At 39.4% G+C, this 24,302-nt stretch overlaps 5 protein-coding genes across 7 annotated transcripts; all 5 read right to left on the bottom strand.

Moving 5' to 3' along the window:
• Positions 1–112: 112 nt before the first annotated feature.
• On the bottom strand, positions 113–3,657 carry LOC112174517 (isoamylase 2, chloroplastic). Of its 2 annotated transcripts, none has more exons than XM_024312298.2 (2): positions 3,479–3,657; positions 113–3,069 (listed from the first exon to the last, which is right to left on the bottom strand). In XM_024312298.2, exon 2 carries the CDS (start codon positions 2,958–2,960, stop codon positions 348–350), a length of 2,613 nt encoding a protein of 870 aa, XP_024168066.1. In that variant the 5' UTR covers positions 2,961–3,069; positions 3,479–3,657; the 3' UTR covers positions 113–347. The 2 variants fall into 2 exon arrangements, with proteins under 2 accessions (XP_024168066.1, XP_024168065.1); XM_024312297.2 differs by having other exon boundaries at positions 113–3,037.
• Positions 3,658–4,156: 499 nt separating this feature from the next.
• On the bottom strand, positions 4,157–9,275 carry LOC112168755 (CSC1-like protein At4g02900). Of its 2 annotated transcripts, none has more exons than XM_040509507.1 (12): positions 9,111–9,275; positions 8,563–9,003; positions 8,313–8,462; positions 8,063–8,198; positions 7,784–7,885; positions 7,467–7,589; positions 7,269–7,349; positions 6,326–6,666; positions 5,983–6,228; positions 5,281–5,605; positions 4,943–5,176; positions 4,157–4,602 (listed from the first exon to the last, which is right to left on the bottom strand). In XM_040509507.1, the coding sequence occupies exons 2-12, from the start codon at positions 8,874–8,876 to the stop codon at positions 4,363–4,365; spliced, it is 2,292 nt and encodes a 763-aa protein (XP_040365441.1). In that variant the 5' UTR covers positions 8,877–9,003; positions 9,111–9,275; the 3' UTR covers positions 4,157–4,362. The 2 variants fall into 2 exon arrangements, with proteins under 2 accessions (XP_040365441.1, XP_024161430.1); XM_024305662.2 differs by having other exon boundaries at positions 8,563–8,912; positions 9,111–9,274.
• Positions 9,276–12,977: 3,702 nt separating this feature from the next.
• LOC112170241 (EID1-like F-box protein 3) lies at positions 12,978–14,087 on the bottom strand. The gene has a single exon (XM_024307451.2). The coding sequence runs from the start codon at positions 14,037–14,039 to the stop codon at positions 13,188–13,190; it is 852 nt and encodes a 283-aa protein (XP_024163219.1). The 5' UTR covers positions 14,040–14,087; the 3' UTR covers positions 12,978–13,187.
• Positions 14,088–15,016: 929 nt separating this feature from the next.
• LOC112170239 lies at positions 15,017–18,809 on the bottom strand. Its single transcript, XM_024307448.2, has 4 exons — positions 18,348–18,809; positions 17,841–18,052; positions 16,853–17,327; positions 15,017–16,337 (listed from the first exon to the last, which is right to left on the bottom strand). Exons 1-4 carry the CDS (start codon positions 18,774–18,776, stop codon positions 15,198–15,200), a joined length of 2,256 nt encoding a protein of 751 aa, XP_024163216.1. The 5' UTR covers positions 18,777–18,809; the 3' UTR covers positions 15,017–15,197.
• A 180-nt stretch (positions 18,810–18,989) lies between these two features.
• On the bottom strand, positions 18,990–19,418 carry LOC112170240. The gene has a single exon (XM_024307449.2). The coding sequence runs from the start codon at positions 19,380–19,382 to the stop codon at positions 19,017–19,019; it is 366 nt and encodes a 121-aa protein (XP_024163217.1). The 5' UTR covers positions 19,383–19,418; the 3' UTR covers positions 18,990–19,016.
• Between the last annotated feature and the right edge of the window lie 4,884 nt (positions 19,419–24,302).

Raw genomic sequence — 24,302 nt, 5'->3', positions numbered from 1 at the left:
AACTAACACGGCCCCAATTAACTTCTTACCTCTAGAATAATCATTTCACTATGAATCATCTGATGTAACCAACGATGTAAAAGTGTATAGCTCATCTCAGATTATGAATACATGATGCATGATGACAACTATTTTATTGCTGTAATCAAAAGTTGCTAGCATTACAAGAAAAGATGATAATTTACAGGCGATTTACAGCAGTACCTATGTGCCACTCCGCTGCACTTCAATGCCTTATTATCGAATGCCCTATGAAACATTAAGGTGCCAGAAATAATAATTTACAAGGGAAAGAAAGTGGATAAGTAGTAAATTTACAAGGCGGTAGGAAAGGCAAGTAGAGGTCACTACAATCTTCTGGCTTCAAAAAGAGCACAACTGTGAGACTTCATGGCATAAGAAAATAAACCCTCCATTTGCTCAATGATAGGCTCACCATCAATTGAGAAAAATCCCGGAAATGGGAGAGCCGTGTCAACCAAACGTCTCCATGCCATACCTTCTGGGGGTGGAGGTAGAATAACAGTCTCCGACTGTTCAGCTGCACTGAAGGCTACAAACAAGTCACCCCTTAAATCAGCATATTCGTTGGTCAATTGGTTCTCCACTTCATCTTGGTCTGCCTTCAACCTCATGGCAAGGAATTTGCACAGAGGGTCTTCCCACCTCGGTAACGATTGGTCACTCCCATACCAGTCAATATTTTCTTCTTTGAAGTAGTGCTTCTTCTGAAGAAGATCACTCCGCCTCCTCCTGAATGAACTTAAATATGCAATAAATTGTCTGGTTTGAGTAGCAAAACCTGTTTCCATTGCATTCCAGTCGAAAGATTTTCTGTCACTGTATGCAGGGGAACCACCTGAAGATTGTCCACACTCGTCTCCCATGTTAAGAACAGGGACTCCCAATGAAAGATACAAGATAAACAGAAAATTACGGATTTGTTTAAGGCGTCTTTCTAGTACAGCAGTTTTACTTGTAGGCCCTTCTTCCCCACAATTCCAACTCAGTTCTGAAGCTAACTCACTGCCACTGAAACTAACAAGGTCCACAAGAGGAAGACCAGAATTTCTGGAAATAAAATTGAAAGAGAATGCTGGGCCTCGCCCATCTGAAAAGATGTCCCCGTTCCCACAAAGCCGTGTAGCAAGGTCACTAAGAAGACCCTCACCCCTCAAAAAGTTTCTTACATCATTGCAGAATCTTGCATTCACTTCTGCCCATCTCTTCCAATGAGGAAAACGAGTTTCCTTTGGTACCATTTCATGAGGGTCCCAGCAGTCTGCAATGAACTTGGTCTTTGTCAGTAGTGGATCAAAAGCAATTGCTTCAACCAAAGGTGGGCGAGATTGGTATTCACCGTTAACCCCACGTAACAGAGATGATGCATTTATGAAACAAAAACCATCGACGTGAAACTCAGTCACCCAGTATCGAAGACTATCTAATACCATTTGCTGCACAATGGGATGGTTACAATTCAAAGAATTTCTTGCTTCCAAATCCTTAGCTGTACTTGCATGATAATAAGATGAGGTGTCGATTCCTTGCAGCACTTCACCCGCAGCAGTATGGGTGAAAACAACTTCCAGTAGGACCTCTATTCCATTGGCATGAAACTCTTTCACCATCTCTTTCATCGAGTTGATAGTTGCTATAGGGCCCCCAGATGGTCCAAAACAATTCATTGGTGAAAAAAAATGGCAAGGGAAATATGGACCTTTTTCCTCATCAAATGGGAAAATTGGCTCTAACAAAATTGCATTCACACCCAAATCTTTAAATTGATCCAACTTTTCTGTCAAACCAGAAAACGTACCTGCTACATTAGTAGGTAGCTTACTAGACTTGTGCTCAGTAAAACGTGTCAGGTTCAACCGATAAACCATCAGTTTCTCTATTGGCAGGTGAGGTCGAACATCACCATCCCAGTCAAACACAGGTTCCTCACATAGTCTTCCAACTAACTTCGACCCTGTTCCTTTATTATTAGGGATAGATTCATCAATGACCTTAGCATATGGATCCAGAAGAATATCCCCTTCATCGAAGCTATTTGTGTTTCTCAGAAGGGTCCCCTTAAATCTGTAGCCATAGCTCACAAAAGTCCATGCACTTTCAAATGACACATGCCATATGTCACCTGATCGATTGACATATGGATCTAGATCAAGCTCCAGAGCAGGCTTCTGAGCAGTGGGGTCATCGTCCAAGCATAAAACCACACTTTCTGCATTTCTCGAAAAAATGGCAAAGTTTATGGAACCATCACTAGAAAAGGAAAGACCCAATGGAGTAGGATAACCTCGACCGAAACCAACTGGGACACAGAAATTTGTCTTCCTATGGCTTCTTATTTCCAAACCACTCAAATTTGCATCTGCCAGAGATTTCACAATAAATGAGAGATAGAAAGGGGTTTGTTTAGCCTCAAACTCCAATTCAAGAGTAAAACTGCCCGAAGAAGTCTCTATAAATGGGGTTTCGATAAAGTCTGAAGGCATGAGACTGGATGAATCAGCTCTATACATGCCCCAACTGAGGACTAGCCTGTCAGCACTGCTGGACAATTGTAATGATGAAACTTCAACATACACACTGTAGTTGACAGTATTATTTCTAACAAACACATTCACCAGATCCCCATTTTCTGTCCTAAATAGATAAGTTGATACCTTATCCGTTTCTTCAGTACCAGTGGTAAACTTCTGCTCCATTGGTTCAATAGAAACTCCTGATGTAGCTTGCACTCTGGAGTGACAACCCCGCGGCAAACTTTGTGTGAAACTCTGCACAAATCCTCCAAAAACTAGCTTTCTCTCCGCGTCCAATTTTACCAAACCGAGCGTAGTTTTGTTTCTGTCTCTATAATGAGTAGTGGCTGTCAGCTTAGACGATTCAGTGGTTCCACAGGCCCAACAACAGGCCTGTAGTGTGATTGACAGCGGTAGCATTGCCATCTACAGTCACAGCACTGGACAATCCCAAACAGATATTGCAACCAAGAAGATCTCCCTAATCAATGCGAACGTGTGTTCTGTTCCAATGAAACGTACCAATTTTCAATAACTGTTCATGAATTCCACAAATCAACCTAATATTAGATCCTAGCAGATCATTATCTCCAAGTATCATCAAGTTGAATCTAATAATGATAAATGAGCAGGACCAAATTCCCAAATCACTGGTATTGTTTAAAGAATCCTGATTTTCATGCTGTAACATACAATTGCAATGATAACATTATGAAAATAAACCTATCCGGTCACAAAAAGAATGGAATCCATAAGAGGGTCATAATAATCAACATCAATGTAAATCATGAAAATAAGTGAAACCCAATTCTCAATGATGGGTGTTCATCATTCACATATAAATTTACAAACTTTAACCGATACAAAGTTCATCAGCAGCAAAAATATAACACCCAGATCAAGAATGATTGAAACACAAGAAATGTGAGAGGTACTGAACTTACATCATTGGATTTGCTGAGTGAAAAATGAGACTGGAAATGATCAGAGAGAAACAGAGAGCGATGGCAGAGTACAGGAGGAGGAAGAAAACAAAAGGGTAGAGGTGGGAGATGTCGTCGTTTTACGTGAAGCTATAAGAGCCGCACAGCGCAGCAAAGCTAATCGAGTTTGAATTGATCGGTGAAGCAGTGAGCTATTAATAAAAGAAAGGATATTTTAAGAAAGCAAAAAATTTCAAAATATTTATTTATATTTGATTTAGTGACGTAAATCTCCATTTTTATCGGTAGAGATCTTGAGTTCAACAAAACAAATGAAAAGTATGCATGTGTGATTTTGGAGTTTTGACGGTGACTGTATGAAGAAGATTTTCAGTACAGTGTTAGTAGCTTTGATGACTGTTAAATCGTAACTCGCCATGTATGTAAATTGTTAAGTATTAAAGATAATTTTAGTACTACATGTGAGAGCGAAAGTATGGCAATATATGAGATTTTGGAATTAAGGATTTTGATTGAGTTCTTTGATTGTTTGAACTTTGAACCTACTACGTGACATGACCGCTTTATTCAAGATATTCTATTAATTATGATATTATATTTAATAAAGTAAAAACAAATATTGATCTTATTTTCTTCAGGACAAAATTTGGGTTAGGTAACTGGTGAGAATTACTGATCTCCACTGCTCTCTTAAGAAGTTAGTAAACATGTCAAATCACTCTCACTTGACAGTGTATATGATCAATGATTTTCGAGTACATTATATTTCCTATTATAGACTTGAGGAGGAATATGTCAATATGATATGATCCTGGTGCAACTACAAGAACATGTAGAAAACAGAACACTAGCATTTAAAGGTATAGAATAAAAGAAGGGGTTTCCTAAGATTTCAAAAAAGGTCCTTCAGAGCCTTCAGACTCGTGTTTACTACCAGTTTGAGATGCCATTTGAGATGTTCTCTTTGTAGGAACAAGAGGATTTCTCTCTTCTTCGTCAATGGCTTCGGGTTTGTACATCTCCCCTCCCTTGAAGTCAGGATGTACATAAGCATCCTTAAGATAGGCCAACAAATTCAAGGTTGGTTCAGTAGCTCGTTCAACTGTATCCTTTACCATTGCATCCTGCGCATTGAGAATACGATACAATAATCAACGCAAAGCAAAAAGGTCTTACAATTGTTGCTATTAGAAAGAAGCATGCATGCAGTAAACTTTATTAGTATGTGTACAGATTTGTTTAAGAACATAAGGAAAGATTTGAGTAACTTTATTAGCATTCCAGAAACCTCTGGAGAGGAATTGACTTTGCAAAGTTCTAGAGATGTCACCACACCGGAATGTGGAAAGCATGCAAAGATATATCACTCGCATCATAGCAGTTTACACAAAAGGTGTGTGCAATGACTAAACCGGAAGTAAATGTATAACCAAAGGAACTTTGTACTGGAAAATTCAATCTGACCTGTAAAGGAAATGTCACGAATGCTGGTTCGAAACGACCCTTGCAGACTCTATAGAACCAGAATGTCAAAATAGGTTGTGGAATGAGAATATATGTTGAATAGTGCACATCTAATGTGCTAAATAGTCCAATTACAAGGACTTGGGATACGATTAGGCCAATAATTACACGCATATGCACACGCGGCCAAAAGGCTGCACCACTCTCATATTTCTGATCATAGACATTAATAATCTGGCAAGAAGGGGACAAAAACGATTAGTAACATGTAAACAATGAGATAAGCAGAAGATGATAGACCAGAATTTTGAGCCTGACTGAGAAGTAGTATAACCCACCTGGTGACGGAAAACCACGTAGGCAAAAGCAAAGAAGATAAGAATAAATGGAAGAAGTAAAGGAGTGACAACAGAATATACAAGGCCCAGCAACATATAGAACTGTATTCTAGGTTCATTTGTAGCAAATGCCAAGGAACCAGGATTCATTGCTTCCTCCCTATCTTGTTCTGTCTTAACCAAAAATGTGTTTTTGAAGTGGTATAGAGCTAGCGGAACCAATCTGATGATTTCTGCAGCAATTCCACTCCAACCATCAACCATTATATAAGTGATGAAAAATGTGCCTTTCATTGGCATGGTCCTCCCAATAGTTTTTAAATATCTACAAAATCAGCAGTATGTTTCCTGTAAGATTATCTCTTCATGAAAAGATAAAGTGAGAATTCCAAGTCTACATTCAAAAAAAGCAACTGTGGCTGATGGCTTCAGAGATACTGATTTCTACTTGTTAAAAGAGGTGTTTGAGATCAACACAACAGAATATAACATACCATAAGAAAAAATTACTGTCGTTTGATAGACAAAGGGAAAAAGTAAAGTATATTAACACATATCAATAATTTATACATGCTAGATCATGCTTCATTAAGATCTCAACAAAGTTGAGTTCCACTGCACATAATTTGGGAGTTGTGAGATGTATATAGTTGCTTTTTTTTCCTAATATATATGTTTTCTTGAAAGATTGCAGATTATTACTCTGATGAGGCCTGGCTAGTAAATTCCTCAAGCTGCTCAAATGCTGTTCCTGCAACAATATTTCCCAGAAACATATTGATAAGTATGAATAAATAATACTTCGCAGCAGATCTCCTATCCAGAGATGAGAGTGATGTATAACCCTCTATCTTTGACATGAGCATTAGAATCATAGGAAGTATAGCAAGGAATATCTTCAATGCAATTCCTGGAAGAAATCCTTGGATGACAGACTTAACTTGCTTCCTGAAGGACAAGATTTGAAACACATTATTAGGCCGTAAAATTAGATAGCACTTCTACAAAAGAAAACAATCACTAAAAGCATGAAATAGGCACACACTTCTCTATTATTGGCTTCAAGAAAGGAAGGGCCTTCTTAAGATTGTCAATGTTGGCTAGAGTTTGGACGAATGCTATTGGAATCATAAAAAAGGAAATGAGAACAAAGAAAGCAACAGCCATGAGCAGTTTCCGCACATTGAGTTCAACGTATGGAATTGAAAGATTTCTCCAATAGATGTCACGTGGCTCAGGAGCCCACTCTGTCAACCAGATGGTAGCATTACTTGATTGCTGAGTTTGAGCACATACGGCTGCTCCCCATCGCGATTTGAATGAAACAAATGCTGCTGGCATTATGGCTTCAGGATCACTCGCAACTCTTTCTCTTTCTTTTTTCTCCTGCATGAAAGCTACATTATTATGCATCTAGAACAGGAAATCAAATACTCACTTCTCATTCATTTTAGGAAGAACAGTGAAAATTTATTGGCATTGATATATATTAGCTAGCTAGCACATGTAAAAAGCACAGGATTATTATAAACTAGTACAAAGGAATGGTACGACTAAGGAGGCATAACATTGTTTTCCCAAAAGTTTCATTTTGTCAATTTTGAACACCAGAACAAGACTGGGTGTCATAATGTAGCTGTTGAATTTCACTAACCGTAAGACTTGAGTTTTTTTCTTTTCTTTTGTTGCTCGTCACAAGTACTCTGTTTGACACCCACATTGAAACTTTCACAAACCTTCCACAAATTAATTCTATTGTACAATTTGTCACGCTGTTTTAAATTTCTGCCTCCTCTTCAACATGCTTAGAAATCCCACCCGTAACAACAAAAGCAGTAAAAGAGGTTCTATATGACATCATGACATGACAAATAGGAAAAAACTTTACAAGAAATGAACCCTTACAGTAATGTCTTTGGAAAGAAAATACACAAAGACAAAGTGATAACACTAAACATATCAGAAATACTACATTAATCAATACTCACTTCTTCGCTCAACTTTTCAATCTCAGTTGTGTAGTAATCAATTGCGTCCACTTTGTCTCCCAACAGGCCCAAGAAACCTGTCTAATGGGATATGAGATGATGAACTCAATAGAGATGATTCTATTATCAAAATGGCACTCTCAATGAAAAATTAAAGATATTTATAATTAAATTATTTTATCAAGTAAAGAAAGAAACCTTTGTAGTAGGCCTTGATTTCTCTGGATTTCTCTCATACTTATTTTGGTAGTACACAAACCTATTTTTCAAACTCTTCTTCTGTGCAACCAACTTTGCAAGTTTATTTGTATTATATACAACCTGAAAATAATTTTAAAAACAGAAACAGTATCAAAGTTGTAGTATCACTTAGAAATAACTGCAGATCTATAAAACATCCCATCTTTGCTTTCATAAGTGACTTCTGAATGGTCAATTTATGATGTGACCAATGCTGGTTCCTTCATCAGTCAAACTAATACAATCAAAACAAGTCAATAGATCGAGTTGCATACTTGATGTGTAAGATAGTCGTTGGGATGGTTTACGCAAAAGAAGTGTTCGATATGCTCACTGACTGATTCATCAGGATCTGGCGGTACATTCCTCACAAGAACCTGTTGGGGACACAGAATGAATAGGATAAGCAGCAAGCTATGAGACTATGAGGTAGATTGTAATAGGGGACTAACAAATGCTTATGCATTCATGAAACATATTGATCGATTTATACATTACTGGTTTCAGTGGCACATTAAAGAAACAAAATAGACCACTAAAGTAAATGCTCTCACCGAAAATTGATCTGGACGGCGTTTTTGAGATGCTAAAAATTGAAGCCTTTTAGTAGCCACTGTCTTGTACTCGTGGTATAAAACAAAGCACGTCCAAATTGAGAAGACATAAGACAATATGAGATGTCCAATGAACCTAGAAGATAAACAGAATTTCCATATTTGGAAAGTATGATCATCACATTTCCTCTTTGAACGTTGTACTAGTTAACCAAACAATTAAAAAAAAAAAACAAACAAACAAACTCACTTAAGAGATGCAGTAGGGACATTGGATATTGAGATTTTATCAATGTCGCTGTATTCTACTTCCTTGGATTTTTCCAGCGTGTCGTTCGTGTAATTGAGAGGAATCAAAACCGCAAGTGAAAGAACAGTAATGGGGAAGAATATCTTCAAGCTGCAAATAGTGTCATTAACTCAACAACAGTCATGTGACAATGATATTAGCTACTACACTTAACCATCATGCATTATGATTCATGAATTAATGAGATTACCCAAGTACATAAATCCGAATGTAAGCAGCAGAGTCTAGCCCGGCGTGATCAATGAGCTCAGGCTCCGGCATCCTCAGTGCTGCAGGCATCCAATTCAGAAACTTGATGTAGGTCATGGCATCCAAGTTGACAAACCTCTTGACAAAAGTCCCGGAGCTCGTCGGGCTCCCTCTGATCCCTTTTCGGTACCATTTCGGGAAGTAGACTCTGTCGTTGATGGGCTGAAGCCGCAGCAAAGCAAACGCCACAAGGAACCCCAATGCCGTCGCCAGGTTAATACCTGCTGACGTCAGGATTTCTAGAAGATCCGCCATTTCGGATACTCAATATATATAACTTCCTCCTCCCTCCTGCAATTTACAACAACCAAAATCCCAACTCTGATCACCGAGGACTTTTTCCACGAACATCAAATGCATCCGTGCATGCAGTCACATTGTTCTAAACGAAATGTATGTGATCAGAGGCAACACGAGTTTCATTTTCTGGCATATTTTTCGTACACAAAAGCGAATGCAGTAGAATTGCATGCATGATGAATTAGTTACCTGTATAATGTAGATAAGCGTCGGCCGGTGCGGCGGTTCGGGTTGAATGGGAATTGAAGATGAGGTTGATTGAAGGGAGAATCGAAAATTGCAGAGAGAATGGATCAGTTTGGGAAGGAAAGGAAGCAGAATGGAGAGAGCCGTTCGATGGCGGCAATAAGCTCGGAGGTGTGTTTGGCCTCGCTGCACTTACGCGTGTAACGTTAAGTATATCATACGTGGCATATTTGAATCTGTTATTTGACCACATTACCCCACAATTATTTTCTATCAAAATTATTTTTTGATATTGTTCTTATTGTTCTATTTTTTTAATCAAAACTGAAATGCGCTCAGATTAGATTAAAAAAAATTGTTCACTTACTCCACTAATAGTTTTTTAAACTCATTAACCCAATTCAGTATTAAATTTCAATTTTAACCTTCAATTAATTAAAAAATTACAGCTTCACTCTCTCTCCTCTATCTCTCTCTACAAACTGATCCCCCCTCCCCCTCTCTCTCTCTCTCTCTCTCTCTCTCTCTCTCTCTCTCTCTCTCTCTCTCTCTCTCTCTCTCTCTCTCTCTCTCTCTCTCTCTCTCTCTCTCTCCTGGCCAACTCGACTCAGCAACCACTGTCAGCTGCGAAGATGCCGAGTTCACCAACCACCATCGGCCTCGAAGATGCCGAGTTCACCACCATCTCCGCCGAACGAGGAATGGACGCTGATTGATGAGGCGGCCGGTTAGGGACGGAGATCTCCGTGATGCAGGAGATCGCTGCTCCCTTCTCCACCGTGTGGTCAGTCGGTCCGGTCCCATCAACCTTTATTTCGCCAACTCTTCCCATCTCGACGAAGACGACGACGATGATGAAGAAGAAGAGATGCGGCGACGAAAAGCTTCGGAGGTCTTATCGGTGCTATCTTGTCGGTGACGTCGTTCTTATCAGCTATTCCGGGTTTGAGTTCCGGTTTAGGTTCCGGTAGGAGAGTCATAGTGAAGGTTGACAGTTACCAATATATTGTTGGTCAGAATGTGGATTCTGGGTTTCAATTACAAGAAGGTATAGTGGTTATGCTGGAAACCATGGGAACGAATGGGTTGATGGGTCGGGAACTGCAGCACCAGTGAGTGTTGGGTGTTACTGGGGTTAGAGTGGGTGGGAAGAAGAGGAGGAATGATGACCACAACCTGTCTTTTTTTTTTTTTTTGGTCAAACCATAGGTCACAGTGCCATACTGCCATAGGCTATCGACAAAATATGCAGAAAATGATATCTTAATGCCAGTTATGTACTATAATAACATCTGCATGGTAGTTTTTGTGATTCGTGACTTAATGCACTGATTATTAACTGATATGATATGATTATGGAGGGTTAATAATATGATTATGGGGGGTAATAATATGTTTATTGGGGGCAATAATATGATTACTGGAGGGCAATAATATGATTATTGACGGATAATAATATGTTTATTGGGGAACAATAATATGATTATTGGGGGGCAATAATATGATTGCTGGGTATTATTATGGGACAATAAATTCAGACGCCGGAATCTGGTCACCAGTCCGGTAGCCGGATTAGGGATTCCGGTGACCCGTGACCGATCGCGGGAGTCCGGTGACTTCTCTCTCTAAGTGACAAAGAAGGAGAGGGCAAAAACGTCCCAAAAATAAATAAAAATGAATTAAAAATAATTAATTGGGTATTAAGGAAATGATCTCTTAGAGTGTTTGGGTAAATGAGCAATCTATTAGAATGTTTGTGTAAATGGGTAATTTTTATCCTAAAATTGTGTAAATAGTCATTATCCCTTTAAAAAAAAAAACACTCTAGATAGAGGATGACAACACTAACAAACTCTATTCGTCTCCAGCACCTTGAGACTACATTGGCATATTTCAAGTGTGAGTTCTGAACTAAGAACACACCCTCTTGATTTCAATCCCGATGACGTGTCTCTTACAACCATAGATTGCTTTTGATTCATATCTTAGAGACATTCACAGTCGTGTCTACTGGTTCTTTTGTTTTGTGGAGGATCTCAACGGGCTTATATAATTGCAACAAAATTCTTCACTCTCGTACTTGTGCCATGTGATATTTTCTTGAGGCTTGATGACAATAAATGAGGATCGATTAAAGTTAAAGCTGTGATGCCAAGATTTTTGGGTATATATGTTGAAGTTGTGATGCTGAGATTTTTGGGCTCAACTTTTCTAGCTTCTATATGGTCATTTAAGATGTCGGTGTGAGAAAATTCGAGTTGCAAATTTGGGTATGCAGCTTCGACCTACAAAGGTTGGTTACAAAACCAATATAGGAAAATCAGTTGCTTAGCTTTATTTATGATGCATTTGTTGGTTACGAAAATCATGAGCATTGATTGGACTCGTTGGAGTTGATTAGGGTTAGAGGTCCAAAGAATTTAAGAAAATGACTATTGCTTAATTTGAAATATATAAGATGTAAATTGATCTAATCCTTGCACATGCTGAGGAGTGTTTTGGGTATTCATTTTAATAAAATAAGATAATTTCAAAACACACTTAAATTTTTTTAAATTTTGATTGGTAACCCCATCTCCACGTAATACGTTTGCTTTATGTAAGAATTTCTTAAAATGAGACAACGTATTCATTAGACTTTAAAATCAGCTGAGGTAGGAGCTAGAAAGCAACACAAATCCTATTATTCATATATGGGTGGTTCTAGTTAGATTTCCAAATTTGCTATCTAGACCTCTATTAATTTTTGTAAAAATTATTTTCCCGTTTTACCCTCTATTAAGAAAAACAATTGAATATAACAGTTAGCAGAGACCTCCATTTCTGAACCTTTACTTTTGCTTCACCTACGCTGACGCTGATGCCTTCTTTGTCAGCCACAAGACTTGAAAGAACAATAAGAATCCACCTTTGGCAACGTATTGTCGGTATTGAAGTACCCAAACTTTATTTCAGCAGCAAAGCGACCAACAAAGACATCAAAGAATTCAAAACTATACGACCCAGTAGATACATAACTCTATAATTAAGGAACTACACCAAGACCCATTGGTGCCCAGAGCGCAAGACGTCAAAGAAAACTCATTTCAAGGCTAGGGAACTATGGTTGCAGAATTTTTAAAAAAAAATAAAATAATAAAATAAAATTTCAACTCTTCTTGTTTTGTTATTGGCTCTCATACTACTCTTGATGACAGAATCTTTCGCTCTTCGATTAAAGCATGAATTCTGGCCAATATTCAATCTTTACATACATCATGGGATTTGCAAATTTTAAGATGTAATGAGTTCATAATTACTTGATCAATTGAGTTTGCCCAGAGCATAATTACGTCAAAGAAAACTTCAACTCTTATTGTTTTTGTAATTATATTTTTGTATATAAAAGAAACAATCATCCCAACACGTTGATTTGCTCTAGAAGTTCAGATTTTTTATTTTTTCCTTTAATTTCGAGCTCAGCCCAACCATTTTTCATGTTTTTCTTCCATCTAAACATTAGCCCAGCCAAATTACTTGAGCTGCTGGGTCATAATTCAATCTTAGATTTGAGAACAAGTTTCAATGTATATGGAAGCTACGCATTTCCGGTTATGCAGGGCTTAGGTTGAACAAGAAAAAAGCTTGTTGATTAATCTCTTTGGCTTGTAGTTAAGTGGAAAGGGATTTACTGATGATGTCTGCAATTCGGTAAAATTGAGAGAGAAGATCTCCTTAGATAACTCAACATAGTTTTCCAAAAGAGTAAAATAGGAAATAAAATTTTACAAAAATTAGGAGAGATTTAGATAGCAAATTAAGAGATTTAAATAGAACCCCCTATTATATCTCGCACTCTCTACCAAAAAATTGAGCCAGGAAACAAACATACATAAGGTAAAACAAGTCCAGCAAAAGGACTGACTTGACTTGCATTATGCATTTATAAATCCCACAAAAATAAAAATCAAACAGTTTACACGTCTGCCTAAGTTATGCTAATCTATTTCCACGTCATCAACGACGTGGATCATAAAAATAAAAATAAACGACGGCTAACTATTCATCTCCACAAGTGCAAACAAAGCAATCACACATCCACTAGTCCTCCACAACCTCCTCTCCCATCGATCCAAGGCTTCCATTCGTCGCCGTACGGTCGTCGTAGGTAATTCTACGACGCCCGTCCGAATAATATTCCACCTCATCCTCATCCTCATCCTCATCCGACGACAACGGCACCAGCCAGCAACTGCCGTACAAGTGCCCGTTCACGCACACGAAATACTCCAACGCCCCGTCGTGCGAGCCGAGCCGCCGCGCCGCGCTCTTGGGGACGAGCCGAGCCGCGGTCATGCTCCACACGCGGGCCCCACAGTAAGGGCATATGACGCTCTCCTCCAGCTTCACCCGCCGCTCGATCAAGCAGGCCATCGTCCTCGACCTGTGAAATCCCCGAAACACCCCTCGGTAGATCCCCAGGTGATCCTCCTCCTTATCCCCGGTCTGGTGCTCGCACATGTCGCTGACGTAGAGCAGGTCCCCCCGGCAGTTCTTCGACAGGAAGCTCTGGCCGGAGGTCTTCGAGAACCGCGACGCCTTGACCCGGTGACCCGGGGTGGGTTGACTCAGCTTGAAATGCCGAGTCGGCTTGCAGCCGCAGCAGAAGAACATGAGCTTGGCGAGCGTGTGCCACCCGCCGCCGATCCGCCCGTTGAGGACGCCGTTCGTCAAGGTTGCTGTCATCCGCGGCGCGCGGTAGAGGCAGACCTCCCGCCAGAGCAGGCGGTTGACGACGGCGCGCAGCTTCCGGTTGACGGAGGCGGTGGAGCAGAGCGCGTGGATGTCCCATTTCATGGACTCGAAGACGAGATAAAGCACGCGCTCGTTGTGAATCCCCAACTCGCCCGAGTCGGAGCCCTGACTCGCCCTCACTCGCTGCCTCGCACTCATTTTTCTGGAAATCGAACCCCTCCGCTTTTGCGTCGTGCTATTTCCTCGATTATATATAGCAAAACCCGAGAGCACAGTACATGGCCACGTGTCCCTATTGGAGTGGGTAATTCGCTACCTTATTTCCCGCGAGCGCAGAGTAACGTGTCATGTGACCATTCGCGGTGGAGACGCGTGTTGGTTTGTTATTGCTGAGATGGTGGGATATCGAATCGAGGCATTACATAAGAAGCGCCACGTGTCGAGTTGCCTGGAAATATCTCTTCCCCCGGCGGCCCCCCGGAACAAAAATATCTGATCCGGATGAGCGAGGGAGAAGTCGGAGAACAAGAATCCCAGGTGGGGATATGCTTTCGATGACACGTGTTGTCGGGAAAGGGAACCACGTGTAATTCAAATAAATTTTGGGTGAGCTATTTGTGGTCACGTTTATGGACCAAAATGGAATTGAGGAAAGGAGGTGGTTGGTCCCTCCCCGCCAAAATTTTAACGTTTTCTTCGTCAGTGCGGACTGACATGCTTTGGTCTAAAGGCTCATGATCAGTTTGGCTTTTTCTGGTTTTTAAATTTTTTTTTTCCTTTAATAGCCGCGTTCACACCCGCTCTCACTTTCTGCTGTTCCATTTTTAGGTAGAGAAGAGAAAGGTACAGTTTGAGAATTGAGATCTGGCATTCTGGAACAAGCTAGATAGGCCATTCTTATGATGTCGTCTCTGATATATTTCACAGAAAACAACGTGTTTCTCTAAGATGTCGGTAAAGAAGAGCATGGATGATTAGGATTAGGATTAGGATTAAAATTAAAATTAGGGCCGTACATGCTTGATAGAACAAGACCAGAAAAAGTCAAGATCAATAGTTTTTCTACGTAACCAGGAAAAAAGAAGAATCATTGCACACCGATTTGGAAGCTAAAGTGCGAATAATGTATTGTAATCACCTGAATTAATAGTGTAAAATTTATGCCTCAACCATTGAATCCACAAAGCAGTCTATCCATATTAATGTCATATTGTCAAACATTCATGATAATTCATGAGTTTACCTATATACAGTACTTGTTAGTGTTAAGTTTCTTCACTACAATGTATTTTCACTATACAGAATAGGAATGCTAATTACAATGTACTTTCACTGTTCTACAAAGCTAAAGCATCACTATAGCAAGAACGCGCTCATGGAATTTGCAAAGAGATGCCTACGGAAAACCACCTTTGATTGGGTGAGGCTGCTTCCAAACAGGTTCCCTAGAAATGCTGGGGGGGCATTCAATGTGGCTTGGCGCATTGTCCTGACATGAAGATGTTTTGCTTCAATCATCTCCACCAACAATTTTCTACAACTCTGCGGATTCAGTACATCCATCTTACGGATAATTTCACCCTCTAATATCCCGGGGTTTTGCATCACAATCCCAAAAACACGTTGCATGAACCCCTTGTAGATAGTCTTGTTGATGGTCTCGTCCCCATTTATCCAAGGATGAAGTGGTACGCATAATTCATCAGAAGAGAGTTTAGAACATTCATCAAAATCTCCTCTAGGTGAGATAACTTTACCTTCCACACCGCTAGTTAGTTTTTCAGACAGACGCTCATCAACCTCTTTAGGAGAATTAAGAATAGTCACATTATGGGCATCATTAACATTCATATTTGTTTTCCCTATCAAAAGAGTTCCAATAATATCACAATTTCCAGGATGGAGGATACCTCCGCCAGGTGACTCACTACAAGTCTCTGCCACAGGGATAACAATGCCTGAATTGAGGTTTTCTCTCATCTGATTCACACCTGAAGTACTGTCTTGCTGATAATTTTCACCAAAATGTTTGTCACCACCTAGAGTATCATCATCTTTGAACAAATTTTCACAATAGGCTTTAGAAGATGCTGTACGACATATAGATACCATGAGACCCGGGAAACCTTTTTCTCGACGGGAAATAATCTCACTTTCTGCAACCAAGGATTTTAGTCTTTTAGCATCCGAATGTTTATTCCTACCAATTTTATGTTTTGAGCTTCTCAAATCTTCTGCTTCTCCCACTCCATCTGGCAAGCATGGGGAGATTGACAATTCACCTGAAAAAACTAGAGCAAACATATGAAAAAATTCACCACACTGTATATCTGTAGGAAGATCAAGCCCCCTTCCCATAAGATCTCTATCTCTTTTGTGGAGCCAATGAGCAAATTTGGCAGCTCTCTTGCCAGAATCAGTTGGAAATGGTGACTTGCAAATATTGGGGAAGACCTGAGGTGAGAGAGACAAAGGTTCACAATCACTGCCTCCAACCTGGGAAAATGAACGTCCACCAGAAGAAAAATATATTAATTAAGTGCATAGCAATAGATGAGGAACATGGACACAATTGGATACAGAACATTAGAAATTTAAACTTTATAAAGAAAAAAAATGGAACACTTGTAGATCTGCGTGCTCATCACTCTAGCTACAAGACTAACATGATCTGCAGGTAGCTTGGGATTCAGTTCATTCAATGTCAATCATTTAATCCAAAAATCCACAAAACCTAAGATCTAGCACAGTTTTGTTATCTAAAGTCTAAAACAATCTGCCAAAACTAAAACTAGATGAATCACTAGAAAAGAGCGAAGCAAGAATTCAAACTCAATATAATCTAGACTGATGTAGAGACAGAGAAAGAGCCACATACATAGGTTATGAAGAATCATATAGCACACTGGCCAAGCCAACTAATGCTTCACTAAAATTTATTTCAGACATGACATTTTCAAAAGCAGAGTAATATGAAGTATAAGCAAAGGTGTAAGGAAAAGCATACTTACATCTTCAGCATTAGCATTGAGTTCTGAACCCTCCTCGCAGGAATCTCCACATCTTTTGGAGGCAACAGATTTAGTCAACCTCACATAGTGAAGTATCTGACCAAGCACTTCTTTAATATTTTTGTCATTAAAGTCATCCCATTGTTCTTCCTGAAGACCTGTCCCATGGTCACTGAGAGGATAATTCTGTTTACAACCCTCCTCTGTTGAACCTTGCAAAAGTGATCCACAATCATCTTGGTAAAATGGCCTGTTCTGGGTTTTCTGCAGGAGCTTTACATACCGTTTACTGAGCATGTTACACAGTGTCATTAAAGATTTTCTAAATTTTCCATTACTGAGCTTCAGATATGACATTCTTCTTTTGCAGGTACTTGGAGGCGCTGGAAGGTCAGAAAGTGAAGCCCAATTTATCTGGTGATGATATTTTGTCCCAAGAGTTGCACACTGTCTTACATATTGGATAACTAATTGCCTGAAGGTATAAAAATGAAAGATATAGGTAAAAATTAGGTTACATAAAACGAACAAAGATACCAGCAAATTCATAGAACAAACAGCATGCATGTCTTAAACCATGGAGACTCTTCATGCAGTATAAACCAGAAAGAAAAAAAAGAAAAAGAACTGAAAGAAAGAAGAAGAATGAATTACTATTGTATTTTCATATTTCATTCCAACTAATGAAATATTTCTATGTCCAGGCATCAGTCACTATCCTAAGCCAAAACGATGATGTGCATAAGTGCAAGATCCATGATTCCTTGACTAAAGCTTTGATGTAATATTGACTGTTGGCTTCTCATATCCAATAAACCCATGATTCTCCCATGCTTTTAATACATGAATGAATGCATTTCTAGCTTTGTTAGATTGCTCTTATGGTCAACATGACATTTTGTATAGTAGCTTCCTTATTGACTTTACAGCTAGCCTAAGATAATTAGTTTTTACAGCTATAATTATATTACACATCTTATTCCCTTACCTATCAGTCTCCTCTGTCCATAAAAACCTTCTTTGACATGTTGATTTTGACTTTGATAAAGCACACCTCGCCTCACCATCTTCATTTGGTCCAGGTTGGTGCTCAGTTACACCATCAACTTCTATAAACTTTACAGAAGCTGCTTCAGAAGATCTCTTTCTTTTCTGCAAAGGGCTTCTAATTCCCAGAGATTGACGTTCATCCCCTTTATCCTGAATCCATTAAGATGTTTTACGCACGTATCATAACACGCATCAAGCTACAGTAAGTAGCATTACAAGTTACAATGTACAGGAGAATACATGCATGAACCAGAAGTCTGTATATTTTGTGAATGACTACCTCTAATGAATGAAGTTAAAGTGTAATCCGACATATGCTGTCAAGACCAGTTATGCTCATCATACTCAATCAACACTGAGCAAGCCATGAAACATACATACAGAAACGAAGATAATAATAAGATGACCAGGAAAAGTTCTGAAAATAATGGATAAGAACAAGGACCTGTGATGGTTCAAGTACACTTTTTCCCCTTCTGGGCCTAGCACATTCCACAGCAGGTGGCATTCCTGATGAGACATCATTTATTGCTGTATCACCTTTCTGAACGGACCCACGAAGAACATCTTCATTAAATTTACTTTGAGTAACATTTTCAGACTCATTCAGAATTGCATTAGCTGATTCAGCATTACGTTTCCCAGGTGCCCAAACTCGATACACTTTGGTCTTTCCGCATTTCTCTTTATCCATTATCATCCCAAACTTGGAGCACAAACTTTCAATCCTCTTCCTATTCTCTTTCCTATCAATTCCCAGCCTCTCTGCAACCTTAAACACCATGACCCCCCTTGACCCCGCATCATTAACTAGCTCGTAAATTTGATGCTCAATCGGAAGTTCCGCTATCAAATTACCACTCTTCTTAGTCATATTCTCTTCCTCCTTAGATTTAGTGACCTCAGCTTTTTGTTCAGACCCTAGACCTAAATGCTTTGCATAACGATTTAAGTACACTACATTAGTACTCCCACTCACATTGGCATCATCATCATGATCATCATTCAATGGTTTCTTCACAATCAAGCCCTGACATTCGAGCCTCCTCAATTTGTAAAAGAAATTCTCACCTCTAATCCCAAGCTCCTTGGATAGTTGACTCTGCGTGATCCCCTATGACCCAGCCGCGGCCACGCGCTCTAGGGTTTTGCGTTGGTACTCGCACATGGTGTCGGATGCGGACTGGACGTCGTAGAGGCCGAGGAAGTTGTTGCGGAGAGGCTGGTCGGCGACGAGCTTCAGGTTGAGCTTCTCGGCGTCGCGGAACGACTGGATTGAAGGGTCTGTGGGGAGGTGCGAAACGGTGGCGTTTTGGGTTTGGGCGTGGAATTTGAGGGCGGGGACGGAGAGTAGCGCCGCCCATAGGGGTTGTTGGAGTGGCGGAGAGAGGTTGAGCCTGGAGGAGAGGGTTTGAAGAGGGAGACCGTTTGGACCTTCCGAGCAGATTTCTTGCAAGGATGAGTTTAAAATCGAGTCCATTAATATGAAGGTTGTAGCTGCAGTCAGGTCGCAAGTTCGATACTTGTTTGCCCCGATATGAGCTACGTTATTAACTTCTCTTCTTGTTGTGAATGTAAATGTCGAAATGTGAATCCGTGCCTTGTTACTTTTGTTTTTGAAAAGTAAATATTCATGGCAGCTGGTCAAAAAGAATAAAACGTTAATAAGCGAAATAGAGACAATTTCATGTCTCATGCTAAAAATGACGGTTCACCTGGAGGAAGGAATCGAGGAGGCAAGGGTCCAAGGAAAGAGTCGGGGCGGCCAGAGCCTGAGAAAATAAAGAGTCGGGGCAAGATTCGACGCAGCAAGGGATTTGGAAATTTCTTCTTAGGACGAGTGTCCAAAGAGAAAATTTGGAGGCATTGTTGGGGGTGGTCAATTTCTAGACCCATAATTAGGACAATTAACTCGATCATTGATACGGCGGTAAATGTCGGTTATGAAAGCAACTTTGATTACGGTCATAAGTACGGTAATAACTGTGTGTAATGATTACAATTATAAGTGCGTAATTATTAACTGTCATTAGTGCGCGATGATTAACCGTCCTTACGTGCAGCAATGATGGCGATCATAAGTGCATGAGTTATTTAAAACAGTGGGTACAGTGACTTGTCGCCCAAGTATATTATCGCTTATATAAAGCAGGCTCGACATCCAGGTAATGAATCTCATTTCGATTCTTTCTACTACACTTAACTAAGAAATATACTGACTTAGGCATCAGAGGGCTTTTTGCAGGTACCCCCTCCTCTTCTAGCTGAAGATCCAATTTCGAAGTCAACGCTCAAGTCCGCATTCATTAGTGAATCAAAATTCTCTTCAGAATTTTTCATCATCAACAAGTAGCACCGTCTATGGGAACCACTTTTCCCTAAAAAATGATGGCGGCAGCTGCACCTCAGGGAATCTCATTTCTATCACTAAGGATTGTGAGTGACGGAATACAAGCCCCAAAGAGACAAGAGTCCGGGTAACGTAGACTAGGGTTATTTCCTTTAGTAATCATTTTTTTTTTTTTCGCTTTCTTTTGTATTCGAAATATATATTTGGCTAGTGTTGCTGAAATGTATAAGTAAGGCTGGTGGCCAAAGTAAATATCCAAGGCCGGTAGCTAAAAAGAATAAAACGTTGTTTATCATATTCAAAAGGAAATAGGGGCAATTCCATGTCTCATCATGTTGAAAATGACTTTTCACCTCGACGAAAGAATCAAGGAGGCCATGGCCTAAGGAAAGATTCGAGGAGGCCAGGGCTCGAGAAATGAGTCAGGGCGGTTAGGGCTTGAGGAAATATTCAAGGCAAGATTTGACGCAGCCAGGGATCTGGAGCTCTTAAAACAAGTGTTTAAAGAGAAATTTTAGGGCATTGTGGGGGTGGTCAATTATTATAGACCCATAATTATGATAATCAACTCGATCATTAATATGACGGTAAATGTTGGCCATAAAAGCTACAATGATTACGGTCACAAGTTCGATAATAATTGTGCGCAATGATTTTAATTATAAGTGCACAGTGATTATCCGTCATAAGTGCGAGGTGATTAACCGTCATAAGTGCAACAATGATTGTCATCATAAGTGCATGAGTAAATACAACCGTAAAAGTATGGTAATAACTATTTGTCACCCAAGTACGTTATCGCCTATATAAAGGAGGCTCAACATTCAAGTATTGCATCTCCTTATGATTCTTTAATCTACACTCAACTAAAAAATATACTGACTTAGGCATCCGAAGACTTTTTGCATGTACCCCTCTTGTCTTTGAGTTGACTGTCCAATTCTAAAGTTAACGCTCAAAGAAAGCTTCTCGATCATTTCTGATCAGCTCCCGCTCCAGTCCGCATTCATTGGTAAGTCGAAATCCTCTTCATAATTTTTCATCACAAACAAGGTATAGCTTCACCTATGCTCTCTCTCAACCCTAGCCTCTGCCTGCAAAGATCAGCAATCCTTATCATCAATCACAACTTCAATCAGTGCCGATTTTTTGCCCGTCAAGGAAAAGAATGTTCGCCACCCAGATGACGTCGACTGCTAGCCTTATGGGGCCAGACTTGTGTGCCGCTCTCCAACTTGCTTATAGGAGCAAGGGATGTGCGCTGTAACTGGATGTGGAGAGCAGTAGAAGCCAGCATCTCTCATTGATCGAGGCTTTGATCTAATATAGGCTTTGTTGTTAGTAAGGAGGGTGGACACTGGGTCTATACTCCAATTTGGGAGAGATGGATTATCGGGCTAGAGTCGACCCCTTGGGATGGGAGTGTTAGTAGGGGATAGTTAGTTTTAGTTTGTAATGTGTTGGTGCAGTTGTAAGCCCAGGTGCTGTGATTGCGGTCAGTTTGTAATTGCATTTTATTGAAATTAAGTTTATTTTTATATAAAAAAATTATTTAAAAAAACACACAAATAAAGTAATTTATTCTTAACAAACATAAAATATTTATTGAGGTGGTGACAATACTACTACCTTCGATCTTTCATCCTCAAATTCAGATGCTGCGACGTTTAGTTCATATAATTAGCTTATTGAAGGTTGAGCTTGCTCATCATTCTCAATGGCTTCTCCAGGTATATGTTCATATCTTTGATCATATATCTAAGTTTTGATTATAAAGCAAGTGTTTTTATGAATGTGTGTGTACAAATTTCATGTAATTTGCTTACCATACCACTTTTAATCAGCAACCGCCCACAACTATTTGGTCCAATGATATAAATCTCCTAATCGTGCACATAAAGTAAAAAGAATATCTCAGATAGTCAGTCTATTTGATGATCAGCCACTGGGATCAAGAAGTTTGAGATATGTTTGGCATGTAAATGAGAAGTTATAAGTTCAACTCTCTTTATTGTTAACTAATTGGTTATATGATAAAAAAGAAAATTGACAATTAAATTTGAACCGTTAACTTTATTATTTTAAAGAAGGAAAATGATTCACCAAAAAATAAGGTGAAATCATCAAATTTTCTAAAGTCTTTCTTACAATCTTTCATTTAACTCGCGAACCAGCAACGCCCTCCTCCTTTGCCTTCACTCTTTCCCCAAACCCACTAGGGAAAGATAAGGGTAAGATGCAATTGGAGGCAGTATTACATAAATTGAAAATAACTATATTTTATGGCAATTCTGTTGGAAACCCTAGTAACATCTCATACTACAATTGTGTGTCTTAGTGAGTGTTTTTATTTATTTATTTATCTATTTTCTATTAGTCGCTTTGAATAACTATGAAATCAAGTATGTAATTGATCTTCTTTGCTAGAGATCTTTCTAGCCGCAACTCAGTGGAGTAGACAAATATGGGAATATTCATTTCATCTCACTCTCAATTGGAAAAGAAAACTAAAATAATGGCATAGTCGCTTCGAAAGATTGTGTCGATGACCTTGTTGTCAATGTCAGTGACCAGATTCCTATTTATCCTTCATTATATGTCGAGCTCATTGATCTGTACAGATCGACACAATTGCTAAATTTTACTTGAGTTCGAATACAAAAAATAGATAAGAAAAAGGGTTAAATACTGCTTACTCCCTATACTTATAGGGTTTCATCGTTTCAGTCCCTAACCTTCGAATTTCACCTAAAAAATCTCTGAACTCCTAATTTCCTCCCAATTAGTCATTGCCGTCAAGCATCCGTCAAAAACTCCGTTATCTTCCACTAAAAAGTCTATTGTACGCTTAATTACTTTAAAAAATATATATATTTCTCTTCCTCTTTTTTTTTTAATTATTTTTTTCTTTTTTTCTTTTTACCTCTTCTTTTTTATTTTTTATAAGAGGATCAAAGGATTTCACTCATATCCCCATGATGACTTGAACCCATAACTTCGTCATTAGGTAGTGGGTGCTCTAACCATTGAGCTAACACCAATTCGTCACCTCTTCTTCTTCCGGCTCTCTCACCTACTTCTTTTCATCTCCTCATCAAGATGGTTCCAATCCACAGACCTTCAAGAGGTGAAATGAAAAAAAGAAATAAAAGAGAGAGTAAAAATAAATTAAAAAAAAAAAGTAAGTGAGGGCATAATAGACATTTTCAGCAACTTTAACATAAAATTTTGACGGCAGGGACCACTTGGGAGAAAATTGAGAGTTCAGAGATTTTTTCGGTGAAATTCGAAGGTCAGAGATTGAAACGATGAAACCTTATAAGTATATGAAGTAAACAATATTTAATCCTAAGAAAAATGACAAGAGTATAGCCAAAAAAAAAAATGAAAAGAGAGAGAGAAAAACAACTGAAGTCACTGACATTCAAAGCGGTGGGGCTCGACATATAGTGCTGTTGTTGATGATGTTTTTATTTTTTATAATTATTCTCGACCTTTTCTCTATCAAATTTGCCTCATGAGCCTGGTGTTGTTTTCTTTGATCATCTTCCTTTCTAAGCCCGTCGTATTTCGATTCTCTCTCTCTCTCGGACATTACTTGACCTAGACACTCTAGTTAGTTCTTGAATCTACGCCTTTTTTTTTTTTTTGGAAAAGGAATCTATGATTTTTTACCAAAAAAAGAAAAAGATTTTGTGAAAAACAATAAAGGATGACAGATCCAACCCTAGTCAATGTCCCTGAGCTCTCGAGTCCCACAGTGAAGTGATGAAGCATGGCCTTCAGCCTCTAGATATGAATCACATCACTTGGGGTGGGTCACGTGTTGTTCGCACAGCACTGCACTTGGCTACTCCTCGCCGCACGTACCCCGCGCACCTAGGCGCACTATTCCTTTACGCCCAAAGGCCGAAAAGGAAAGGAAAAAAAAAACAATACAAAAAGAAAAGAGAAAAAAAAAGAAAATCACCACCCCAGGCGCACATTAGTCCCCCCTCACCTAACCAAACTCTCATATCTCTCTGTTTGTGCTTCTTCCACATAAACCCA

The sequence above is a fragment of the Rosa chinensis genome, chromosome 6, assembly GCF_002994745.2.
Source record: "Rosa chinensis cultivar Old Blush chromosome 6, RchiOBHm-V2, whole genome shotgun sequence".
Taxonomy (NCBI): domain Eukaryota; kingdom Viridiplantae; phylum Streptophyta; class Magnoliopsida; order Rosales; family Rosaceae; genus Rosa; species Rosa chinensis.
The sequence above is the reverse complement of the archived record's forward strand: the minus strand, read 5'-3'. Positions and strand labels throughout refer to the sequence as shown.

Coding starts and splice junctions, on each gene's coding strand:
- LOC112170240 (XM_024307449.2), bottom strand. CDS start 19,382: ATGGACTCGATTTTAAACTCATCCTTGCAAGAAATCTGCTCGGAAGGT.
- LOC112170241 (XM_024307451.2), bottom strand. CDS start 14,039: ATGAGTGCGAGGCAGCGAGTGAGGGCGAGTCAGGGCTCCGACTCGGGC.
- LOC112174517 (XM_024312298.2), bottom strand. CDS start 2,960: ATGGCAATGCTACCGCTGTCAATCACACTACAGGCCTGTTGTTGGGCC.
- LOC112168755 (XM_040509507.1), bottom strand. CDS start 8,876: ATGGCGGATCTTCTAGAAATCCTGACGTCAGCAGGTATTAACCTGGCG. Junction 6,229..6,325: donor TTGAAGCCAATAATAGAGAA/GTGTGTGCCTAT, acceptor CTTGTCCTTCAG/GAAGCAAGTTAAGTCTGTCA. Junction 5,606..5,982: donor ACTAGCCAGGCCTCATCAGA/GTAATAATCTGC, acceptor CTGATTTTGTAG/ATATTTAAAAACTATTGGGA.
- LOC112170239 (XM_024307448.2), bottom strand. CDS start 18,776: ATGACTAAGAAGAGTGGTAATTTGATAGCGGAACTTCCGATTGAGCAT. Junction 17,328..17,840: donor TGGACAGAGGAGACTGATAG/GTAAGGGAATAA, acceptor TTATACCTTCAG/GCAATTAGTTATCCAATATG. Junction 16,338..16,852: donor TCAATGCTAATGCTGAAGAT/GTAAGTATGCTT, acceptor TCATTTTCCCAG/GTTGGAGGCAGTGATTGTGA.